The sequence below is a fragment of the Grampus griseus genome (genome assembly GCF_964374135.1).
Source record: "Grampus griseus genome assembly, chromosome: 20".
Lineage (NCBI taxonomy): Eukaryota > Metazoa > Chordata > Mammalia > Artiodactyla > Delphinidae > Grampus > Grampus griseus.
This window is the reverse complement of record NC_139014.1, coordinates 38,812,309-38,833,058: the sequence shown is the minus strand read 5'-3', so window position 1 is coordinate 38,833,058 and position 20,750 is coordinate 38,812,309. Positions and strand designations below refer to the sequence as shown.

Sequence of the window (20,750 nt, the reverse complement as noted above, 5' to 3'; positions counted from 1 at the left end):
GCGAGGTCTCTGCCCGGGAGGCTGCCCAGCAGAAGCCTGGCGGGGGCTGACCCAGCCACTGCCCTGGCCTTCAGACCTTTCTGGATGACAGCGGGTCTCTGAACTGGGAGATCTACTACTGGATCGGCGGGGAGGCCACACTTGACAAGAAGGCGTGCTCTGCCATCCACGCCGTCAACCTGCGCAACTACCTGGGCGCCGAGTGCCGCACTGTGCGCGAGGAGATGGGCGAGGAGAGCGACGAGTTCCTGCAGGTGCGGAGGGGCAGGGGCGGGGCCGGAGCCGAGGGCCGGTGGGCGGGGCTGACTGAACCGTATCAGGTGCTGAGCCCCGCGATGGCAGACGGCGGGGACGGATGGACTGAGGTCAGGGAAGTGAGGTGAGGCCACCAGTTGGGAGCCTGGGTCAGTGGAGGCAAGTCCTGGCTCAGGTGAGGGTAAGGAGACCAGGCTAGTTTGGGAGCTGGAAACTGGGTTGGTGGCGGTGCAGGAGACCAGGAGGGATGAGGAGCTGGGACTACAAGCTGCCAGAGGGTGGCCCACCGGCCGGCCACGAAGGAGGCGGGGCCTGGGGCAGGGCCAGAGTCCAGGGAGCTGGGTTAGTGACAGGCGCCGGCCTACCCGCCAGCTGGTTACATGTAGGTACCTACACGAGATGAGACGAGATTTTGGGCACGTCCACCCGAGTTTGCCTTCTTCCATAAACTCGCCCGGTCCTGTCCCCTGATACGCGCGTATGTAAGCATGCTGTGTCCGGACACGAGCAGACGCGTTCACGGTTATGTACGTCGTACCACCCCGTGTGCGTTTACGTCTGTAGACACAGATCTCGTATTTTTAACGTCGTCGTGGATTCACAGCATCTGACTCGGCTACACGCAAGTCCGCCCCTCCTGACAGGTGGTGTTGGGTGGGGTCGGGGGGCCGCTCAGTGAACGTCCACACGCCCCACACGCAGGTATTTGACAACGACATCTCCTACATCGAGGGTGGGACAGCCAGTGGCTTCTACACTGTGGAGGACACGCACTACGTAACCAGGTGAGGGGCGTGCGGGCGGCAGTGACCTGGACTCAGCTGGGCAGGATGGGGGGAGGGTATTGGGGTAGATCTGCCGCCCCTTGGTGCCCCCGCCAAGCCACTCTTGCTCTGGCCCCCAGGATGTACCGTGTGTATGGGAAAAAGAACCTCAAGTTGGAGCCCGTGCCTCTTAAGGGGGCCTCCCTGGACCCAAGGTGAGCCCCATGACGTGAGGTGGGGTGCTTCACCCCGAACCTTCTCCCCACCGGTGGGGGCAGGGCTTGGCTCTAAACAGAGAGGCCTTCCAGCTCATGTCCTGCAGAGCTTGGCAGGAGGTCCTGCAAGGAGGGATTTGGGGCGGGGTCAGAGGCATGGGGGCGGTCGTTGCTGTGGCCAATGGCAGCCCCTCCCACTCCTCCTGTCCAGGTTTGTTTTCCTGCTGGACCAAGGGCTGGACATCTACGTGTGGCGGGGGGCCCAGGCCACGCTGAGCGGCACCACCAAGGCCAGGTAAGAGGACTGTGACCTGCCCAGATGTGCTGGGGTGTACCGTGCAGAGGAAAACTGTCACCCAGGGAGGAGGCGTGGGCTTCATCACTAAGGCTTCGCACCCGCCCTCAGGCTCTTTGCAGAGAAAATTAACAAGAACGAACGCAAAGGGAAGGCGGAGATCTCGCTGCTGGCACAAGGCCAGGAGCCCCCGGAGTTCTGGGAGGCGCTGGGCGGGGAGCCCTCCGAGATCAAGCAGCACGTGCCCGACGACTTCTGGCCGCCCCAGCCCAAGCTGTATAAGGTGAACCGGGGGCGCGGGGCTGGCCTGATTGCACTGGCCTCCTTCGGGACCTCGGCGGGGAGAGGGTGCCACCTTCTGGGCAAGGAGTAGCTCAGCACGGGTCTGAGGCAGGCTCTGAGTGGGGCGGGGGGCACCGGTGTTGGGCTCTGTGCTTCCGGGAAGGCGGGGCTGGAGAGGGAGGCCAAGAAAAACATGGGTGCCAGGCCTGGGGACCTGGCCTTCGTGCTGTAGGTGTTGTGGGCGGAAAGAGGACAGGTTAGAGAAACTCATAAGGACCTGGAGAGGGCGGGTAGGGAAGGCACCGTCTACCAGTCCTTCTTCCACTGATAGGGTTTTCTAGAAAGCATCTTGGGGTGGAGAGAGGAGCAGGCTGTGGACCTGAGCGCAGGGGCCAGCCTGAAGCAGGGGCTGTTGTGGCCGGGGCTTGTGTTCCCCAGACCCAGCCTGGTTAAGCCCACCTCTTGCTCCTGCCAGGTGGGCCTGGGTCTGGGCTACCTGGAGCTGCCGCAGATCAACTACAAGCTCTCTGTGGAACATAAGATACGGCCCAGGGTGGAACTGATGCCTGGGATGCGGCTGGTGAGACGCACGGGGAGGAGGGCGTGGGGGCTGGATCCCTTCTTGCTGGTGGCCCTGGTCTTGACCTCCAGCCTCCGGGGCCCCGCAGCTGCAGAGCCTGCTGGACACGCGCTGCGTGTACATCCTGGACTGTTGGTCTGACGTGTTCATCTGGCTCGGCCGCAAGTCCCCGCGCCTGGTGCGCGCTGCCGCCCTCAAGCTGGGCCAGGAGCTGTGCGGGATGCTGCACCGGCCGCGCCATGCCGCGGTCAGCCGCAGCCTGGAGGGCACCGAGGCGCAGGTGTGCGATGCGGTGCCCCCGGAGGCCGCCTCCCCGAGATCCCGCGGGCGCGTTCTTGCCCTGACCCTCTGTGGACCGGTTGGTTACCAAGCTCCACAGCTTCCCGGGCCCCGCCCATGCCCCGCCCCCACCCCACTCCTAGTCCCCGTAGGTTGCTAGGCCACACCTCTCCCAATTCCTGGGCCCCACCCTGCTTCCCCAGGCCCCGCCTCCTCTGTCTCCCACTCCAGCTGTGCCTTCTCAGGTGTTCAAGGCCAAGTTCAAGAACTGGGACGATGTGTTGACTGTGGACTACACGCGCAATGCAGAGGCTGTGCTGCAGGGCCCGGGGCTCGCGGGGAAGGTGAAGCGTGACGCCGAGAAGAAAGATCAGATGAAGGCCGACCTCACCTCGCTTTTCCTGCCGCGGCAGCCGCGCATGCCTCTGGCGGAGGTGGGCACGGGGCTGGGGCGCAGGGCGGGCTGGCTGGGCTGGGCTGTCCCACCATGACGGGTGGGGTCGCACGCAGGCGGAGCAGCTGATGGAGGAGTGGAACGAGGACCTGGACGGCATGGAGGGCTTCGTGCTCGAGGGGAAGAAGTTCGCACGGCTGCCCGAGGAGGAGTTTGGCCACTTCTACACGCAGGACTGCTACGTGTTCCTCTGCAGGTGCCTCCCCCGCGTGCCCCTCACGCCCCACCCCCCTGGTGCTGGGGGCTCAGCCCTGACCACTGCCCTCTGGCCCCACAGGTACTGGGTCCCCGTGGAGTACGAGGAGGAGGAGGAGGAGAAGGCGGGGGCTGAGGACGAGGGAGAGGAGGTGGCGGCCGAGGCAGAGGAGAAGCAGCCCGAGGAGGACTTCCAGTGCATAGTGTACTTCTGGCAGGGCCGCGAGGCTTCCAACATGGGCTGGCTGACGTTCACCTTCAGCCTGCAGAAGAAGTTTGAGAGCCTCTTCCCCGGCAAACTGGAGGTGTGCCGGCCGCACCCCCAGAACACGGGGAGGGGGTGTCCCTGGGACTCACCCAGGGGAGCCTTGCCCCCCCAGGGAGCTGCCCCTGACGGCTTCTGTGCCCCCAGGTGGTGCGCATGACACAGCAGCAGGAGAACCCCAAGTTTCTGTCCCATTTCAAGAGAAAGTTTATCATCCACCGGGGCAAGAGGAAGGCGGCCCAGGGAGCTCTGCAGCCAAGCCTGTACCAGATCCGCACCAACGGCAGCGCCCTCTGCACCCGGTGCCTGGCCGCGGGGAGCGGGCGCGGGCGGCCGGCGGGCCGTGTCCCGCCCGGGCTCCTTGCTGACCCCTGCCCTCCCCCAGGTGCATCCAGATCAGCACCGACTCTGGCCTCCTCAACTCCGAGTTCTGCTTCATCCTCAAGGTGGGGCCTGGCGCGGTGGGGGGCGGGGCTGCGGGCGGGGCGGGGCTGGGGGCGGGGCGTGACCTGGGCCCCGCACACCCAGGTTCCCTTCGAGAGCGAGGACAACCAGGGCATCGTGTACGCGTGGGTGGGCCGGGCGTCGGACCCCGACGAGGCCAAGCTGGCGGAGGACATCCTGAATAGCATGTTTGAGGCCTCCTACAGCAAGCAGGTGAGCGGGGTGGTGGTGCACACTGGGTGGCTGGGGGTGGGCTGCCGGGCCCGCGCTGACCGACCTTTCCCCCAGGTCATCAATGAGGGCGGGGAGCCTGAGAACTTCTTCTGGGTGGGCATCGGGGCACAGAAGCCCTACGACGACGACGCCGAGTATATGAAGCACACGCGGCTCTTCCGGTGAGGACAGCCCCGCCCCAGCCCCCAGTGTCCCCCTCAGTCCCGGCCCCGCTGCCGTGACCCTCGGCCTCTCCGTGACCCTTGACCCCAGGTGCTCCAACGAGAAGGGCTACTTCGCGGTGACCGAGAAGTGCTCTGACTTCTGCCAGGACGACTTAGCAGATGATGACATCATGCTCCTGGACAACGGCCAAGAGGTGAGAGCCCCTCGGCCCTGCCCCGGGGAGCCCTGCCGTCCCCGGATGGGAATTCTGAGGCCGGGCGGCCACCTCCCCCGCTGTCCCCACAGGTCTACATGTGGGTGGGGACGCAGACAAGCCAGGTGGAGATCAAGCTGAGCCTGAAGGCCTGCCAGGTGAGTGGGGGAGGGGCCGCGGCTGGGCCTGGGGGGAGGGGCTGAGGCTGCAGGTGCGCACTCACCCGTCCCGCCCGCCAGGTGTACATCCAGCACCTGCGCTCCAAGGAGCACGAGCGTCCCCGCCGCCTGCGCCTGGTGCGCAAGGGCAACGAGCAGCACGCCTTCACCCGCTGCTTCCACGCCTGGAGCACCTTCCGCCCGGCCCTGGCCTAGGGCCGCTGCCTGCCTGCCCTGTTGGCCACCACAGGCTCTGCGGAGGGAGAGAAAGGGCCTGTCTGTCCTCCACCTGACCCCAGTGCCACAGTCCCCAGCAGCAGCAACGAGAGTAACCCTGACCAGTGCCCCCAGGGGCCTGGGCAAGTGGATCTCCACCGTGAGCTCACGTGTGATGCCCCTTCTTCTGCCAGGGATAAAAGCAGGTGTGGTTGCCCTTTAAGAGATATTAAATGCTTTTATTTTCAATATTAAAAATCAGTATTTTTAATATTAAAATTGCTAATTTTAACAAAATGACAGGAAAAAAAAAACCCAGGGTACAATCTACAAGGAAACCCATCCTGACCCCCGCTACACACACACACACACACACTCCTGGTGGAGCTCACACACACACACACACACACACTCCTGGTGGAGCTCTCAGTCAGAAACACACACACACTCTCGTGCACAGCCTGCGGGGCGGGGGGGGGGCTTGGGGGTGCTGGCCCGGGAGCACGTACCAAAATAGTTTTAGAAATGACTGTGGTGCCTGGCACAGGCGTTAGAAAAATACTCTTTGCAAAAGGAGAGGGAAAGGACGGTGTTGTCGCCTGGGAGGTGACGGGGCTGTGAGCCCCAGCTGCCCTCCCCTGTGGCACCTGACCTCCCGGGTGGCCTCCGGGGCCAGGCTGGGCAGGTCCCGCTGGAGCCTGAGATTAGCAGGTGCAGGTCTACATGAAGGGCTGGGGTCCTGGGTCCCAGCTCCGAACAGGGCAGGCCTGGCAGTTCTGGCTTTCCTGGTGGATGAAGGAAAAAGGGATCGGCAAAAGGCCAGGGAGGTCCAAAGGGGCAGGCGGCCCGGCCACACGTGTGCCACCGCTCAGTCTCCTGTCCAGGACGAGGGCAAGGGCCCTGCAGTGACAGCCTTAGCCCTGACCACATCTGGGCCCCTGAGACCAAAGCGTGGCCCTGGAGGGGGCAGTGGTGACCCCAGCAACAGAGGGAGCCACAGCGTCTGTGCAGGGAGAGGCGGGGGGCGGGGCAGACCTACGGCCTCAGATTCGGGCCTGGGCCGGTCAGCCTCGGGCAGCGCCCGATCTCGCACACCTGGGTGATCTCACCTGCGAAACAGGCTGACCAAACCCATCTGAGCCCCAAGCTGCCGTTCCCCTAGGTGGTTTGGCCTGGTCTCGTTCCAGACACCAGCCGTGTTATCTGGGGGCTGATGGGCTGGCCCTGCTGGGGAAACACCTCCCCGGGCCTGCCAGGGTTTCGGGTGCAAGACCCGGGGGGTGGGGGTGGGGGGCTGAGGCCGCGCCGAGGGGACCAGGGCCCCGCACCTGAGTGCCTCATCCAATGAGGATGGGGCAGGCTCGGGCCTCGTCCTCTGACAGGTTCCGCAGGTTCTTCTCAGATTCCTCCGAAGAGCTGTGGGGAGGGGCAGCGGTCAGCGGGTCTGGGGTCAGGCCCTCCGCGGCCCTCTGTGCCCAGCTGGGATATGAGGCTGGCTGAAGGGTGGGGGGTGGGAAGCTGGGAGCCAACCAACCCCCTCCTGTGGAGCCAGCCACCTCCTCACCCCAGGAAGTCCTTCACATCCTCCACCGTCACGTCCCCTGTCGTGTCCAGCGTCGTGTCGGCACTGGTGGCTGAGTCAACGGACGTGGGTGAGAGCGTGGCCTCAGGCAGCTCCGGGGTGTCTGCAGAGAGGAAGTGATCAGGCCCTTCTCAGGGCCCCGGGGCAGCCTCCACACCTGGGGCCCTGGTCCTGAGTCCAGCGCACAGTGGACCACGGCACCAGCACACGGACCCCCACCCTCTCGTGCCCAGCATGCCCTTTCCCCAGCCCCCTCAGGGGCCGCATCCCGCAGAGGCCCTCCCTCCTCACCAGTTCCCTCGCTGCGGGTGGGATTGGGGCTTCCGCTGCGGCTCTGTGGACCCAGGACGACGCCAGGGGTCCCGTTAGCCTGGCTCAGCTTGGGCGACTCTTGGGGCCTGTAGCTGCAGAGATGGGTCTGTGCTGGGGACCAGGGGCAGGTGCCTCATGGCTCGAGGGCCAGGCCCCCACCCTCCCACTCCTGAGCCCTGGGACCAGAGAGGGGTGACACCGGGGATGGCAACCCTGCTCCTTGCTCCAGGCCCCACCCCCTCCACGCACCTGGCACGCATGGCATCACGGGGCCAACTGATGTCCAGAGAGCAGAGCGGCTCCGTGATGTTCCGGGCGCTCAGGGAAAAGCGCTCGAACTCCGACGGGGAAATCAGGTAGAACCCTAGGGGTGGGTGGGAGGGGAGCAGAGAGCATAGTGAAGGGCCTGCCCCCTCTTCCGGAAGCCCTGTGAGCGGCCCCTCCCCTGCCGTCCGGGGCCCTCACCCTGGCCGTGTCGTGTGAAGACGCAGGAAGCGATGCCACTGATGTCCTCCTTGCGGATGCAGGCATAGTGCACCTGGGGCCGCAGGCCGGGCACCGAGAACACGTGCACGTCGCCCAGGTTGGTGAGGCAGGCCAGGCAGGTCTCGGCGTAGTCCTCGCAGGCCACGCTGGCAAAGGTGGCCAGGGCCACCTTGCGCACGCGGCAGCCCTCGTGGGCCGTCAGCTTGAACTTGGTCTTGGCGCTCACTTTGGGCAGCGTGAACACCTGGAGGCGGGCAGGGGATGGCCACTGAGCAGAGCCTGGCCCGTCCTCGCCCCCATGCCGCCACCCAGCCCGGCTCTCCAGCCCCACCCGCTTCTCTGCCCGGAAACCTGCCAGGCCCCTCCCGCTGTGGTAGAGCCAGTCCCGCCGGTTGGAAGGGCAGGGGGCCGGGACCCCCCACACCTGGAGCTCTGGGGGGGTGGTCGAGGTCCTGGGGGCCCCCGGGGTTCCCCGGGGCGTCGCTGCCGGCTGGGGGCTCTCGGGAGGTCTCAGCAAGTGGGCGTAGGCGGGCAAGCGTCGTCAAGGGTCTGGCGGTGTCCAGGAGACGGAAGCCCCAGAGGTCTCTGTGTCAGCTCACCTTGAACTGCTCCTCAGATGCGATAAGCACAGCGTGGCCGCCCTGCATGTCAGGCGCCTGTGCCAGGTCCCTTGAGGCCTCGTAGGGCTCCGGCAGCGGGCGGCCGCGTCCATCCAGCACGGCCACGGCCACCACGGGTGCGCGGTGCATCAGCTGTACCTCCTTGCCCAGCACGGCCTCCACTGCCCGCTCGGGCCGCCTGTCACTGTTCGCCGCTGCCGCGGGCACCTCCAGCGCATAGGCAAACACGGAGCCCGAGTTGGTGCCCGCCCACATGGTGGGGCCGTGGTGGGCCGCTGGGGGACGATGGGCTGGTGAGGCAGGCACGTGCCTCCCCTCCCCGCCCCTCCCGATGCCCTGGGACCCGAACTGGTTCTCTCCAGCCCACACCTCCCTGGTGACCTCGGCCAGTCCTCCTGCAGGCGCAGGAGTGACCTCTAGGGCACCTCCGCGGGGATGTCAAACTGGACCCTGACCTCTCAGACCCGCCCCCCCCAGCATCCCGGGGATGCGGCCCCATCGCGGAGCCACGACTCCCCTACGTCCATCACTGGTCCTGCCGCAGACACCGAGCCTGCCATCCCGTGCAAGCTCAGGAAGAAGTGGAAAATCGGCTAAAAACGCACAGGCGTGGATGGACCAGGCAGTCACCACTGTGCACCTTTGATGAACTGGTGACCTCAGCAGCAACCACGGTGGGGGGCGGAACCGGAGCAAAAACTTAGTGAGCAATCAAAGCCATGCTTGCCAAAGCCCAGCTGGCTTCTCGGGGACACTGGAAGCAGGCCAACCAAAACCCCGGGGCTGCCACATCCAGACAGTGGGAGGATCCACCGGACAGAGGGACGCTCCACAAACACCACCAGGCGTGGGGGCTCCCCTCCCAGACGGAGACGGAAAGACGCATCAATGACAGCGCCACGTGCAGACTAGCTGGACACTGACCCAACCCCAAAAAGGCGTTTCTGAGATGAACAGAGCCGCCTGTGGGCCGAGTGTGACAGGAAAACTCTAGCTTCAGCGTCAATGCTACGGCGTGCGACTCGGGCACCCTGGCTGTAGGTTATATCCACCAGACGCACACTGAGCTGCTCACACAGGGGCTTTCACTTAAAATCCCCGAGACACGACAGATGTGCCCCATCATCAAGTTAAACCAATCAGCAACTCCGTCCATAAACCCGACCGCATCACTGCCCTCTGCAGGACCCTCAGGGGCTCCAACCGCTCGGGGTCAAAGCCAGCTCCTCGGGCTTCCCTGGTAGTGCAGTGGTTAAGAATCCACCTGCCAATGCAGGGGACACGGGTTCGAGCCCTGGTCCGGGAAGATCCCACATGCCGCGGAGCAACCAAGCCCGTGCGCCACAACTACTGAGCCTGTGCTCTAGAGCCCGCGCGCCACAACTACTGAAGCCCGTGCGCCTAGAGCCCGTGCTCCGCAACGAGAAGCCACCACAATAAGAAGCCCACGCACTGCAACGAAGAGTAGCCCCCGCTCGCCGCAACTAGAGAAAACCCGCACGCAGCAACAAAGACCCAACGCAACCAAAAATAAATAAATAAATAAATTTATATTTTAAAAAAAAACCTTACTATATATAAAGCCAGCTCCTTGGCTAGGCAGCCGGAACCCACACCTCCCGGGCCCGTCCTCTGCTCCAGCCACGCTGCCCGGGGTCTCCTGACACACGCCCACCTCAGCCTCGGCGCTGCGGCCCACACGCCCCCCCAGAACCCGGGCTCCCGTCTCCGCTCGGGTCTCCGTTCACCAACCCCACCGTCGGGCTGTCCCGGGGGCAGCTGTGGGCCGGGGCACCCTGTTGCCAGCGCAGCCCAGCACTCAGCAGGCAACACTTTCCAACCTTCCGGGAGGCGCCACTCCACACCCGTTTCCCAGGCGGCTGACCGGAACCCGGGCCACACCACCCAGGGCCACCTCCCCAGCACACCCCTCCCGGCCTCACCGTCGCGAAGGAAGGTGTCGGCGAAGTAGAGGCAGCGCACGACGCCCGAGAGGGAGTCATCGGCCGAGCGGGGCTCAATGCGGCGCTGCACGGGCGTCACCTCCACGTCGTGGGGGCCGGCCTGCTCCGCCAGCTGCGCGTTGGCCTCCTGCAACTTGAGGGGCACGAGGCTCGGGAGCCCGGTCTTCCCGCCCCTGTCGCCCCACCCGGCCGCCCAGCCGCCTGGCCCACCTTGCTGCTGGCGGCAGTCAAGCGCTTCTTGCCCGAGACGCGGCTTTTGCGGATGCGCCGGAAGGACTGGCGCAGTGACTTCTTGAGCGACTTCACGCGGGACAGCGGCCCCTCCATGGCCAGGGAGTCGTTGGGGTGCAGGGTGCACCTGGGGGCGCAAGTGCCGGGCATCAGGGAAGCCCGAGCCCCAAGCCCGCCCTCGAGCCCAGCCACCAGGGTGCCTAACTTCCACCATCAGCGCTTCCTGTGAGGCTCGAAAGCACCCCCCACCTGCGCCCCAGCAAACCTCGGGAGGGGCCCGCACGCACCTGGCCAGCACGGGGCTCCTGCGCAGGTAGTCGAAGAGGCCAAAGCCGTGGCTGGTGCCAAAGGCCACAAGGCCCCACTCAGCGTGGAGCGTGACGGCAGTGACAGCAGCCGGCGGCAGGCACTGGACCAGTGCGCGGGGCTGGAAGCCGGCCGGCCAGGGCAGCGGCCCTGTGCGTGGGCTCAGCCGCTCGTGGCCCTTCCACGTGAAGCCCTCACGGTCCTGGAGGAGGTCCACGCTGGCCACGCCCACCGCCTGATCCGACGGCTCATCACTTAACTCCAGCACCAGCACCTGAGGGGCGGGGGGGGGCATGGGGCGGTCGGCACAAAGAGGGGGCCACCCGCGCCCCACCCGAGCCTCCGATGCCTCTGCCAGGGTGGTCCCAGGATTGTCTCCAGTGCATCCTCTGAATAAACACTTACTGGACGCCCACTGTATACCAGGGCCCTCACTGAGCAACACGGTGGCGACCAGGACCTGCCAGCCCTGCCCTCCCGGGGCTCATCTAACACCTGTGCTCCCACCCCAGCCCCAAGCCTCTGTGGGTCCCCACAGCCCTGGCTGGTCCCACCTGGAGCCCCGTTCCCACCTCTGGGTTTTTGCTGCTCCGGTCCCTCTACCACCCCACCAGACCCTCCAGAAAGCCCCCCAAGACCCGCAGCCCTGGGGGCGCCGTGGCCCTACCTGGCCCGCGGTGCCGGCCACCACCATCTGGGCGGTGTACTTGCAGAGCGCCACCTTCTGCACGCCAAGACGTGGATCGTCGCTGTAGGGGTCGAAGCAGCCCACCTGCAGGGTGGAAGGATTGGTGACACAGGGCGGAGCCCGGACCAGGCTCCCCGGAGCCAGGGGAGGGGCCCACCTTGCGGAAGGGTGGCCAGTCGTCCTCGGCGGCCTGGGCCAGGCTGTCGGCGTGCTCGCAGTCTGTCTGAAAGAGGCCGGCGGTGCTCAGCTTGTAGAGCGGCCGCAGGGCCACGCCGGAGGCGTCCCAGAACCGCACAGTGCCATCCTCGTGCCTGCAGGGAAGGTGAGGTCAGGTCCCAGGTCCTCCAGCCCCCCGCCCCCTCCAGTCATCCAGCGACCACGCACTGGGCACTAAGTGCCTAAGCCAGACACTGACTAGACTCCCACTGCACACAGCAAACAGGAAGTACCAACCATACAGGACACATACTGAGCGCCTACTGTATGCCAGGCCACATACAGCAGGTGCTGGGCCCTTCCCTGCAAAGAGGGTGAGAAGGTGCGGAAATAATCACCAGAAATGATGAGCAGGAGGTGAGGGGCGGGTGACGCAGGGAACAGAGGACTACGGAGGTTCTGCCCCCAGGGGAGCCTCCAGAAAAGGTGACCAGAGAGGCAGTCACAGAGCGGAGGGATCGGCTGGGGCAGGGGCAGCAGCAGGAAGCCTGGGGAGGCCGGGAGGAAGCAGAGAGGGAAAGGGGGGAGGAGCAGACCAAACTGGGGTGCAGCCTCAGGACACAGCTGCAGAGTCCAGGTCACCGGCGCCTGGGTGGTGGGGGGAGCCCAGAGCCAGGGCATGAGGTGAGTGAGGCCGTGGGACCGGGTGGGATGGCTCCGGAGGTCCTGAAAGCCACGGTGAGGAGTTCTCACTGGAGAGGGGCCGCTGGAGTCAGAGGCCCGAGGGTCCCAGCACAGGCGGATGGCAGGGGCTGGGCAGGAAGTCAGGGCCCGAGTCACCGGGCACGTCAGCACCCGCCAGGCCCAGGCTGGGCTCTCGGGCACCTGCCCTGTGCAGCTCGGCATGGGCCAGCCCAGATTTTCCAGTCCCGGGGCAGGCTGAGTGGGTGGAGCCCAGTTTCGGGCTAAAAGGAGGGCTGAGCCTTAAACCAGAGTCTAGAGAGGCTTCACCCCAGTGCACCCTGCGGGAATGGGGATGACCTGGTCCCACCAGGGGCCGGGCCTGAGTCAGCGAGCAGGTCAGCTCCCACCAGGCCCAGGATGGGCCCTCCCGCACCCGCACGGGCTGCGCCAGGCCCTGCTCGCCCACACACACACACTCACACCACGCGTCACAACTGGGCTGAGCCGGGGACACGTGTTCGCCTACCCGGTCAGCAGCAGCCCTCGTTGGGTCGGCTCCTGAGCCAGGTTCCGGCCCCCGGTGATAGGCCAGCTCTGAGAGACAGAGACAGAGACGGAAGCAGAAGGTCAGGACAAGCATCTTCCTCCTCTCACCCCAGGAGTGGCATCCAGGGCACAAAGTCCCTCTGAGCTCCCCACATACACCTGCCACACCCCCATCTCAGGCGCGTGCCCAGGCAGCACCCTTCCTCCGGGCACACACCGAGGCACCCGAGGCCGGCTGGGGGTTCTGCTGCTCGCCAGCGCTCACGATGCGGGCCCACAGCTTGGCGGGGACGTTGGCGACGTGGGCCGAGCAGGTGATGGCGGACGAGTGCAGCGGGGCCAGGTATGGGGCGGGCACGGCCGGCCAGCCGGGCGTCTGCAGGTCCAGCACCACCAGCTCCTCTTCGAGCAGCACGGCCAGGGCCTGGGGCTCGTCGAACTCTGCGGGACGGGGTGGGTGAGTGCAGCCGCAGACACACGGGCACGGGGTGGGAGGGCAGGTACGCACCGTCCTCGGGCCGCGTGCTGTGCACCGTGAAGAAGTCGATGACGCGGGAGGTGAAGTCCAGCGTCACCAGGGTCTCGGCCTGGAGCACACTCACGCAGTGGCGGTCGCCATAGCTGGCGCGGGGCATGCCACCGCTGAAGACGATGAAGTGCTCACTGCTCGGGGCGGAGGAGCCACGTCAGCCACCAGAGGGGCCCCGTGGGGACCAGGAGAGCCTCCCCCAGCCCCGCCCTGCGCTCCCGCAGCCGGGCGTGGCCCCGGCGCACCACCTACCCCGACGCACAGTTTCGCCACAGGATCTTGCTGATGGCTTTGCAGGGGAAGGGGCCTGGGGGGTAGGACAGCATCAGGCTCACCGAGCCCCGGCCGCTTCTCCGTTCTCCTCCTGCCTCCAACGCTCCCACCTCCCGAGGGAAGGCACGCTGCCCGACAGCCCCGGGGGGGTCTCATCTTTGCGGCTGGGCTCAGCCCCGCCACCTTCTACAAGTCCTCCCAAAGGCCCCCACCAAGGCCAGTCTGAGCTCAGGGTCACTGCCGACCTTGCACAGGCCTCCCCGGCACTCACCGTAGGGCGTGGTGGCCACGGTGGGCTGTGTCGTCGGGGAGTCGCCGGCGTCCGTGGCCCAGACGGCGTAGCTGCCGTCGCTGTGCGAGCTGACCAGCGTGCGGCCGCTGCGCTCCCAGCACACACTCTCCAGCTGCTGCGGGGCGGGGTGGACGGGCGTGAGCGCAGCAGCTGTGAGCTGAGGCCCCGGCACAGCCGCCGGCCTCCCCCCTCCGCCACACACCTGGTTCCCCAGGAAGATGCGGTCAGCACACCGCGCGGCCCGGTTCCAGATGACCAGCAGGCCTCGGCTGTAGCCGATAAGGATCTTGGTGGGGTCCCGCAGGTGTCCCTGGAGAGACTCCACGGGGCCCAGGGCCTTCCCGCACCGGTAGTCGTCAGGCACGCTGCGGGGGCAGAGGGGAGGGGGGCGTGGGGGGTGAGCCGGTGGCAGCGCGCCCGGTGGACGGGGTGCAGGGAAGCCGGGTGGCCTCTCACCTTCGCAGAACCTCGTCCGGGCCAAGGGTCTGCCCCTCGAGCAGCGTCAGGGTGGGAACATCCAGGAAGAAGACGCTTCCGCCCTCAGTGCCCAGGGCTGCCAGGTCACCGGCAGCCACCAGCAGGACCACAGTGATGCGGGCGAGGCTGGGCAGGCCACTGTGGGGGCCGAGGGGAGGTGGGTGAGGGCGGGAGCCCATCCGCCGGCTGAGGAGGGCGTGGAGGGGGCTGAGCCGCTACCATCAGCTCACCAAAGCCCCTCTGCACTCGCCACAGCCCCAGAAAGGGCACGGTGGTGGCTGCGGACGTCGTAATTAGCTCGCTCGGTTATTCATCAGGACATCAGCAGGGACAGGGATAAAAATAGGTCCCCAGGTCTTGGAGAAGGGCCCCTGAGCTCCTCCCACCCACCAAGAGGGGAAGGCAGGAACCAAGCCCCACCTGGGCCAGGACCAGAACCTTCAGGACGCACGGCCCCCTGAGCCCCACTCAGGAAGCCCCGCCCCCAGCCCATGGATGTCTCCCTGACTTGCAGGAGGGCCCTGGATCGCTCCCCGGGAATCCATCCGGGGTTAGGGTTGGACACGGGGGCGGGGGGAGGCAGGGGTCATCTAGCCCCAGTCCAAGCCCAAGCAGGACGAGCCTCCCGCGGAGCTGCACAGGCACCTTGCAACCTGAAGGACTCACCCGCGCTGGCCATTTCAACAAGGGCTGCCGGGCCAGGAACCAAGGGGCCCCGTGCTCTCTCCCCAGGGGTCCAAGCCCATGCTGCCACCCCCCTGGGGCACCTGCCAGCACCTCACAGCCCAGCGGGACCCTCCTTTCCCCGACCCGCCCTTTCACCCAGGCACACTGTGGCCCATCGCCCCGCACCAGTTGAGGGCCCAGGGGACCTGTGCTGATGTCAGTTCCTGCCCCAAATGCCCCTCACCGGGCTCTGGACACACTCTCCCGTCCCGTGTCTCCTGGGGCCCCAGTGGTCCTGGAGCACAGACTGTCCCTGCTCACCTCAGACTCTACCAGGATGCCCACCTGACGCCTGCCAGGCCATCAGACGTGCCCCCTGAACTCCAGCCCCGGGGCGGCTTCCTGTCCCCCTGCTCCTCCACAGGCTCGCCCCACATCCAGCAGCCATCCCTGGCCGAGTCCCCCAGTACCTGGCACCATCAAAGCCCGGGCGACTGGGTGGCTGGTGGTGGAGGGCTTCCTCCAGGTGGGCGCAGCCGTTGTGGTGGACGACCTCCCAAAGATGGAGGCTGCTGTCGTCCAGCAGGGTCAGGAGGCGGCCCTGGCAGGTGAGTGAGACCAAGACTGAGCCGGTCTGGGGCAGGGGGCGGGGCGGAAATGGGGTTCACGGGAGCCAGTGGCAGGGCCGAGGCTCACCTGGCCGGGCAGGAAGTGCATCTGGGTGACGGTGGCCGCGTCTCGATGCAGGCCCGTGAACTCCACGCCGGGGGCACCATAGCTGAGGGTGACGGGTCAAGGGCGGAAAGCAGGCACAGGCTGGGAAACCACGCCTCCTCCTCCCAGGACCACTCTGAGGGCCCTATCCAATGGGCCTGCCTATCCAGGGGCCTCCCTAGTCCACGGTGCTCCTCGCCGCAAGGAGCACCGTCTTGCACCGCCACTCGACACGCAGGCTCGCTCGGTCCTGCAAGTCGGTGCTGCTGCACGACCTTCACCTCCTCATCTGTAAAAGGGGCTGGCGACTTGCACTCCCACCTCGCGGGGCTGACGCAGGGCACGTGAGGGTAAAAGCGCCCCCCGCACACACGGCCCGGGCCCGGCTCACGGCTCTGCGTCAGCCTCTCCGGGCTGTGTGCACAGGAGCCGGCCCCGCACACCGCATCACACAGGCGGAGATGCCAAGCCAGGCACAGGAAGCTCGGCCACAGGCCGATGCCAGCTGCAGGCCAGGAACCCCATCTCCTTCTGGGGCAGGCAGCCCCCACTGCAAGGGGAGAGGCCACGGAGGCTTGGAGAGCTTAGGTGACCTGCTTCCAGCGCCCAGTGTGAGCGCCAGAGTCCCAGCAACCCCAGGCTTCACAGTGGACGGGCAGGCCGAGGGGCCCCAGGAGGGAGGACTGGGCAGGGGTCAGGGACGTTGCCTGGAGACAAGGCAGGAGCCGTTGCCTGGAGCTGGAGTTGGGATTCCCTGCAGGAGCCGGGAGGACACAGACAAGGGGACAAAAAACAGGGCAGGAGCACTGGGAGGGAACCAGGGTCGCCAAGGAGACGGGGCCAGACCCGGGGGGGGGGGGGCCGCGGCCCCTGTGGCCAGCCTCAGTTTCCCAGCCCAGGACTCAGGCCGGAATGGTCTGGGAGGGGTGGGGGCCTCGTCCCCCTCTGAGGCTGTCTGCCTGCCTGTCCTTTGTGAGCACGAGAAAGGCCGTGCCACCAGCAGAGACTCCGCCGGGACACAGAGGAAGGGGCTCCGGGCCCACAGCACACGCGGGGCAGGACAGCGCCGTAAGACGCAGAAGCAGCGGGCCAGGAAGTGGGACCCCTCGGCAGGCGGCCGGGGCACCGGCCCCTGCGTGCCCACTGATGCCTCAGGGGCCCACGGGAGGTGGGGGCACCCAGGTCAAGCCGCTCTCCCTGGAGTCGACAAACTCACAACTTCCTGGCCAGTGCCCCCAGCCCCTGGGTGGGGAGACCCCGTGCCACCATGCAGTGGCTGGCCAGACCCTGCCCCTGGGGCCCCACCTGAGGGGCTCCCCCCGTGCAGCGGGGCTGGGATCCCCCACGGCAGGAGGGAGGCGTCCAGCTGCCCGCCTCCCCCCACACCCGCCCTGCGCTCGCCGGAAAATGCCCCTTTGTGCGGCTCACAGGCCCATTGTGTGGCGCGAGCGTCCAGGTGCGGGCCGCGCGGCGCCCACCATGCCGAGCCTGGTACTGCCGCAGCGCCTCGGCTGGACACACGTGTCTTCACACTGGCACACGTGTGTGTGCCCGGGCACCAGGGCAAGGCCCGCCGTGACCCTGGCCCACCCACCACCCTTGCTGGGGACCGTGTGCAACCAGCCCCGGCCCGCTCCCCAGTCACAGCTGCTGGGATGGCAACTGCCAGGTAACTGGCTGGCTGAAAGGCAGCGCGGCGCAGCCGGGGCCCCCGCGAGCTGAGCCCCATCGTCTCTGTGAGGAGGCGTCTCAGGGCAGCAGCTGCACCAGCCTCCACCAGGGTCCGGGCAGCTCCCGTGGCCTCCCAGCCGGGGCCCTGCCCCAGGGGCCCGGCACACGGGGAGCTGCAACCAGGACATTCTGACGGGCTCCGAAGGCCGCGGCCCACAAAGGATACATCTTGACAGCCCCAGACCGGGTGCCGATGGCCATGATGCGAAGCTCAGGGTCAAAGGCCAGGGCGCTGGGCTGGTTGGGGAAGCCATGCTCCACGGTCTGCAAGGAGACGAGGGCATTGGCACAGGCACGGCCCACCCACCCCAAGGCAGCCTCCAGGCTCTGCCACTGCTTCGCACCCATGCTCCGGGCCTCAGTGCCCTCAGCTGCGAAACGGGTAATCACAGCTCCGGTGAGGAAGGGCCTGAAACCCTGGCCCCGCCACAGAGGCCCCCCCCGCCCCGGTCGAGGCCCCGTCCCTCTCTACACTCGGGCCCACCCCACCGTGCGCAGGGTTCTGAAAACAAACAGAACGGGGCTCGAGAGGAGGCGCAGGCACAGAAGTGAACCCCGCGGCCCCACAGAGCAGGGCTCCGCACCCCACTCCTCCTGGCAGACTGAAGTGGGGTGTGGTCCCAGGCAACCCCCAACACAGGCTCTGACGGGTGGTCAGAGGCCAGCAGCCAAGGCCAGCTAGGCAGAGGCTCTCGAGCGCCACGCCGACCCGGGGCTGCTCCCCAGCCCCAGAGACAGGGAGACTGGAGCCCAGAGAGAAGGAGCTTCCTGCCCAGGCCCCGAAGGTGTCACGCACCTGCCAGACTTGGGTTCCCACCTGGAAACTGGGAGACGTGACTCCCTTCCCATCCCTGGTTGGGATGGTGGGCAGGGGGCTTGTGCACTGGGGGTGTCAATGCAACGGCTCCCACCAGGTCCCCAGCTCCCGGCAGGGCCAGTCCCAGTGCAGACCAGCCCTGGCTCGCCGCCCCCCCCACCTACCCAAGGAGCCCCTAGTCAACCCCGAGGCCTGGCTGGGGGCCCTCCCTGGGAAGCCTGCACCCTTGGGCCCCCAGCCCCCTGCCCTCAACACCAAGGTGGGACACCCCATGTGGGTGCTGGTACCCCCTGACCACTGCATCAGCAAGACACAAGTTTTATAAGGAACCCTGGTCCCCAGGCCTGTGGCCCCAGCCTGCCTCCAGCCTCACCCCATCCGGGCAGGGACTGAGCCCTCTGAGCACCTGGCTTGGCCTTGGGTGAGTCACAGCACTGACCAAGCCTCGGCTTCCCATATGGGCACTGGTGAGCCCACTTGACTGGGGTGGGCTGGGGAGCACCGGCACCGCCATGCCCACACTGGACCTGACCGAGTCTGGCGGCCCACTCCTCTGCTCAGGACCTCCGGGGCTCCCAGCTCACTCCGAGTCAAGGCCAAGTCCCCTCCACCTGGCTCCTCCCACCGGCCCCCAGCTCACTCGATGGCCTTCCGCCCTCCTCCAATCTACTAGGACCTCTGCATCTACAGTCCGTCTACCTGGAACGTGCTTCACCCGGCACTCTCCACGGTGGGCTCCTTCCCACGGCTCAGAAGACAACTGCTCAGAGGCCCCCTGCGCTGGCCCAGCAGCCATCGCTCCACACCCTCACCTGCCACCTGCCTCACCACGGCACTGACCACCAACCAAACCACTGGAGGCCGCACACTTGCCTCTCTTCTTTCGGCTTCTCACTATCTCCCCAACTAGTACATCAGCCCCACCCCGATGCGGTATTCGTTAAACTGATATAGAGTGGACATGCCACAGGCAACTTGTGGGCAGGGCTGGGATTTGGACCCAAGACTGAGTCCAAAGTCCAGGTTCACCCTGGACCACCACCCCCTGCCCATGCCCCACCACTCGGGAATCTGGGCCTATTTTCTAGTGATCACCTACCAGCCCCTCCTCTCTAGTGACCCTCTGCCCAAGACCACCCCCTCCCACCACTGCTGCCCACTCAGAACAGGGCCTCTCCCTCCTTGGCAGGGAGACCAGCTTCTGCCACCAGGCGCCAGCCAGGGGGAGCAAGCCTCCCTTCCACCTGTCTCGGGTCCCCACTTCACACCCCGACTCGCTGGCTGAGGAAGTGATACCTGAGCACTACGCCTGCCCCACCATCACTGTCCTCTCATCTCGAGGGGGCTCATCCTCGGCCACTCAGCACAGGAAGGGGGACACCTCAGAGCCCCTGGGCACCAGCCTCCTCTCTGGGCCCCTTGGCCACCAAGTCTGAGGGTCCTGGCAGCCCCTACGCCACCTGGAAAACCCCGCCTACCCTGAGAGGCAACCCAGCCTCGGTCACTGCGGGACCGGTCGCCCCAGAGCTTCCTCCTGGACCAGAGTCTCCTGGCAGCCAGGTGGGGACCACAGCACCCCTCCCGAAGCCCCTGGCCCTCAAGGCTAAAGTCAGATCCCACTGACAAGGGGACCCAAAGACCAAGTGCCCCAGCTCACTCTGACTTTGGGCACGTGGTCAGCCCTAAACCTCAATTTTCTCACCGGTGTGTGAGTATAATGACTCTAGGCCCCAAGAGCAGCAAGGGGCCCTGCGATCAAAGGGCTTGGGTGTAAAATTGAGGCCAGAAGTGACACCCCTGGGGAGAGTTAGCAAGGGGCAGGCTGGGGCCTCTCTCAACCACACACCAGCGCAGGGGAGGCGGGGCTGAAGGCAGCCCCTTTCCCGTGGCCCCTCTGGCCCTACCCAGGAAAGAAAGGAAGGAGCAGCCCTCCGCCCCCACCTCCGCCTTGGCTCCAGGAGAGGCGGTGGGTCGGCTGCCCCTGTGACAGAGCCCACAGCAAGGAGGACAGTGGCCCTATTCCATAGCAAGGGAAACTGAGGCCCCGCGATTCGAACTGCAGTTGAGTAAACGGCCAGGCATCCCCCGCTGGAGCCCCCGGCGATGCCGGGCAGAGCGCAAGCCGGAGCCCCGGGCGGTGGGGGAAGGGAGGAGAGGAACCGGGAAGGGATTTCCCAGCCCCACCCCCCAACATCTGCCTCCACTCCGCACCCCTCCCCACCGGCCTGGGTGCGAAAGCAAAACAAACCGGGCCCAAGGGCTGCGCAGGGGCGCCGAGGGGTCCCCGAGAAAGAGATAAAGAGACAAGAGAGTGGGAGCCGGAGCGAGAGTTGAGAGCCGCCCGGAGACACACGGAGGCGGAGAGGCCCGCAGGGAGAGGCCGGCGGAGTCCAAGGCGCGGAGACAGAAGCAGGGGAGCGGAGAGCAGAGACGGAGCGAGGCTGGCGCGCGGCTCGGGCAGAGCAGAGCGGGGCGGCCGGGCCCAGCGTGCGACCCCTCCCCCGGCCCGACGTGGCTCCGGCCCGGTCCCCGCCCCCGGCCAGCCGCCCCCGGCCCGCCGCCGCACCTTGTGGAAGGCGAAGAGCTCCTGCTTGAGCTTCTCGCGCTGCGGGTCGGCGCCCTGTCTGCGGAACCGAAACTTCATCATCTTGCGCCCGGCCGCCCGCCGCCGCCGCCGCCGCC

General features: G+C 66.7%; 2 protein-coding genes across 2 annotated transcripts in view; one reads left to right on the top strand and one right to left on the bottom strand.

Annotated features, from left to right (window-relative positions):
- Positions 1–5,260, top strand: part of FLII (FLII actin remodeling protein) — a 12,570-nt gene extending 7,310 nt beyond the window's left edge. Inside the window, exons 14-30 of the mRNA XM_082679831.1 lie at positions 75–254; positions 958–1,040; positions 1,160–1,234; positions 1,446–1,529; positions 1,641–1,812; positions 2,287–2,391; positions 2,480–2,671; positions 2,916–3,104; positions 3,181–3,320; positions 3,402–3,624; positions 3,732–3,886; positions 3,970–4,030; positions 4,113–4,241; positions 4,317–4,423; positions 4,515–4,620; positions 4,713–4,778; positions 4,860–5,260. Coding sequence (XP_082535957.1) covers positions 75–254; positions 958–1,040; positions 1,160–1,234; positions 1,446–1,529; positions 1,641–1,812; positions 2,287–2,391; positions 2,480–2,671; positions 2,916–3,104; positions 3,181–3,320; positions 3,402–3,624; positions 3,732–3,886; positions 3,970–4,030; positions 4,113–4,241; positions 4,317–4,423; positions 4,515–4,620; positions 4,713–4,778; positions 4,860–4,994 — 2,202 coding nt within the window. The 3' untranslated portion in view covers positions 4,995–5,260. The remainder of the gene's footprint in view (positions 1–74; positions 255–957; positions 1,041–1,159; positions 1,235–1,445; positions 1,530–1,640; positions 1,813–2,286; positions 2,392–2,479; positions 2,672–2,915; positions 3,105–3,180; positions 3,321–3,401; positions 3,625–3,731; positions 3,887–3,969; positions 4,031–4,112; positions 4,242–4,316; positions 4,424–4,514; positions 4,621–4,712; positions 4,779–4,859) is intronic.
- On the bottom strand, positions 5,252–20,750 carry LLGL1 (LLGL scribble cell polarity complex component 1). Its single transcript, XM_082679832.1, has 23 exons — positions 20,635–20,750; positions 17,418–17,515; positions 15,503–15,584; positions 15,277–15,407; positions 14,120–14,278; positions 13,866–14,028; positions 13,643–13,778; positions 13,351–13,405; positions 13,078–13,232; positions 12,787–13,010; positions 12,550–12,617; positions 11,341–11,494; positions 11,163–11,267; positions 10,477–10,769; positions 10,169–10,316; positions 9,938–10,091; positions 7,974–8,269; positions 7,354–7,618; positions 7,138–7,252; positions 6,868–6,980; positions 6,559–6,679; positions 6,323–6,410; positions 5,252–5,779 (listed from the first exon to the last, which is right to left on the bottom strand). Exons 1-22 carry the CDS (start codon positions 20,713–20,715, stop codon positions 6,332–6,334), a joined length of 3,195 nt encoding a protein of 1,064 aa, XP_082535958.1. The 5' UTR covers positions 20,716–20,750; the 3' UTR covers positions 5,252–5,779; positions 6,323–6,331.

Bases quoted from the DNA above. Each gene is read 5' to 3' on its own strand.
- LLGL1 (XM_082679832.1), bottom strand. From the start codon at position 20,715: ATGATGAAGTTTCGGTTCCGCAGACAGGGCGCCGACCCGCAGCGCGAG. The intron at 17,516-20,634 runs GTGCGGCGGCGG...GTCTCCTTGCAG, and splicing joins AGCTCTTCGCCTTCCACAAG to ACCGTGGAGCATGGCTTCCC. The intron at 15,585-17,417 runs GTATCCTTTGTG...CGTCACCCTCAG, and splicing joins CGGTCTGGGGCTGTCAAGAT to CTATGGTGCCCCCGGCGTGG.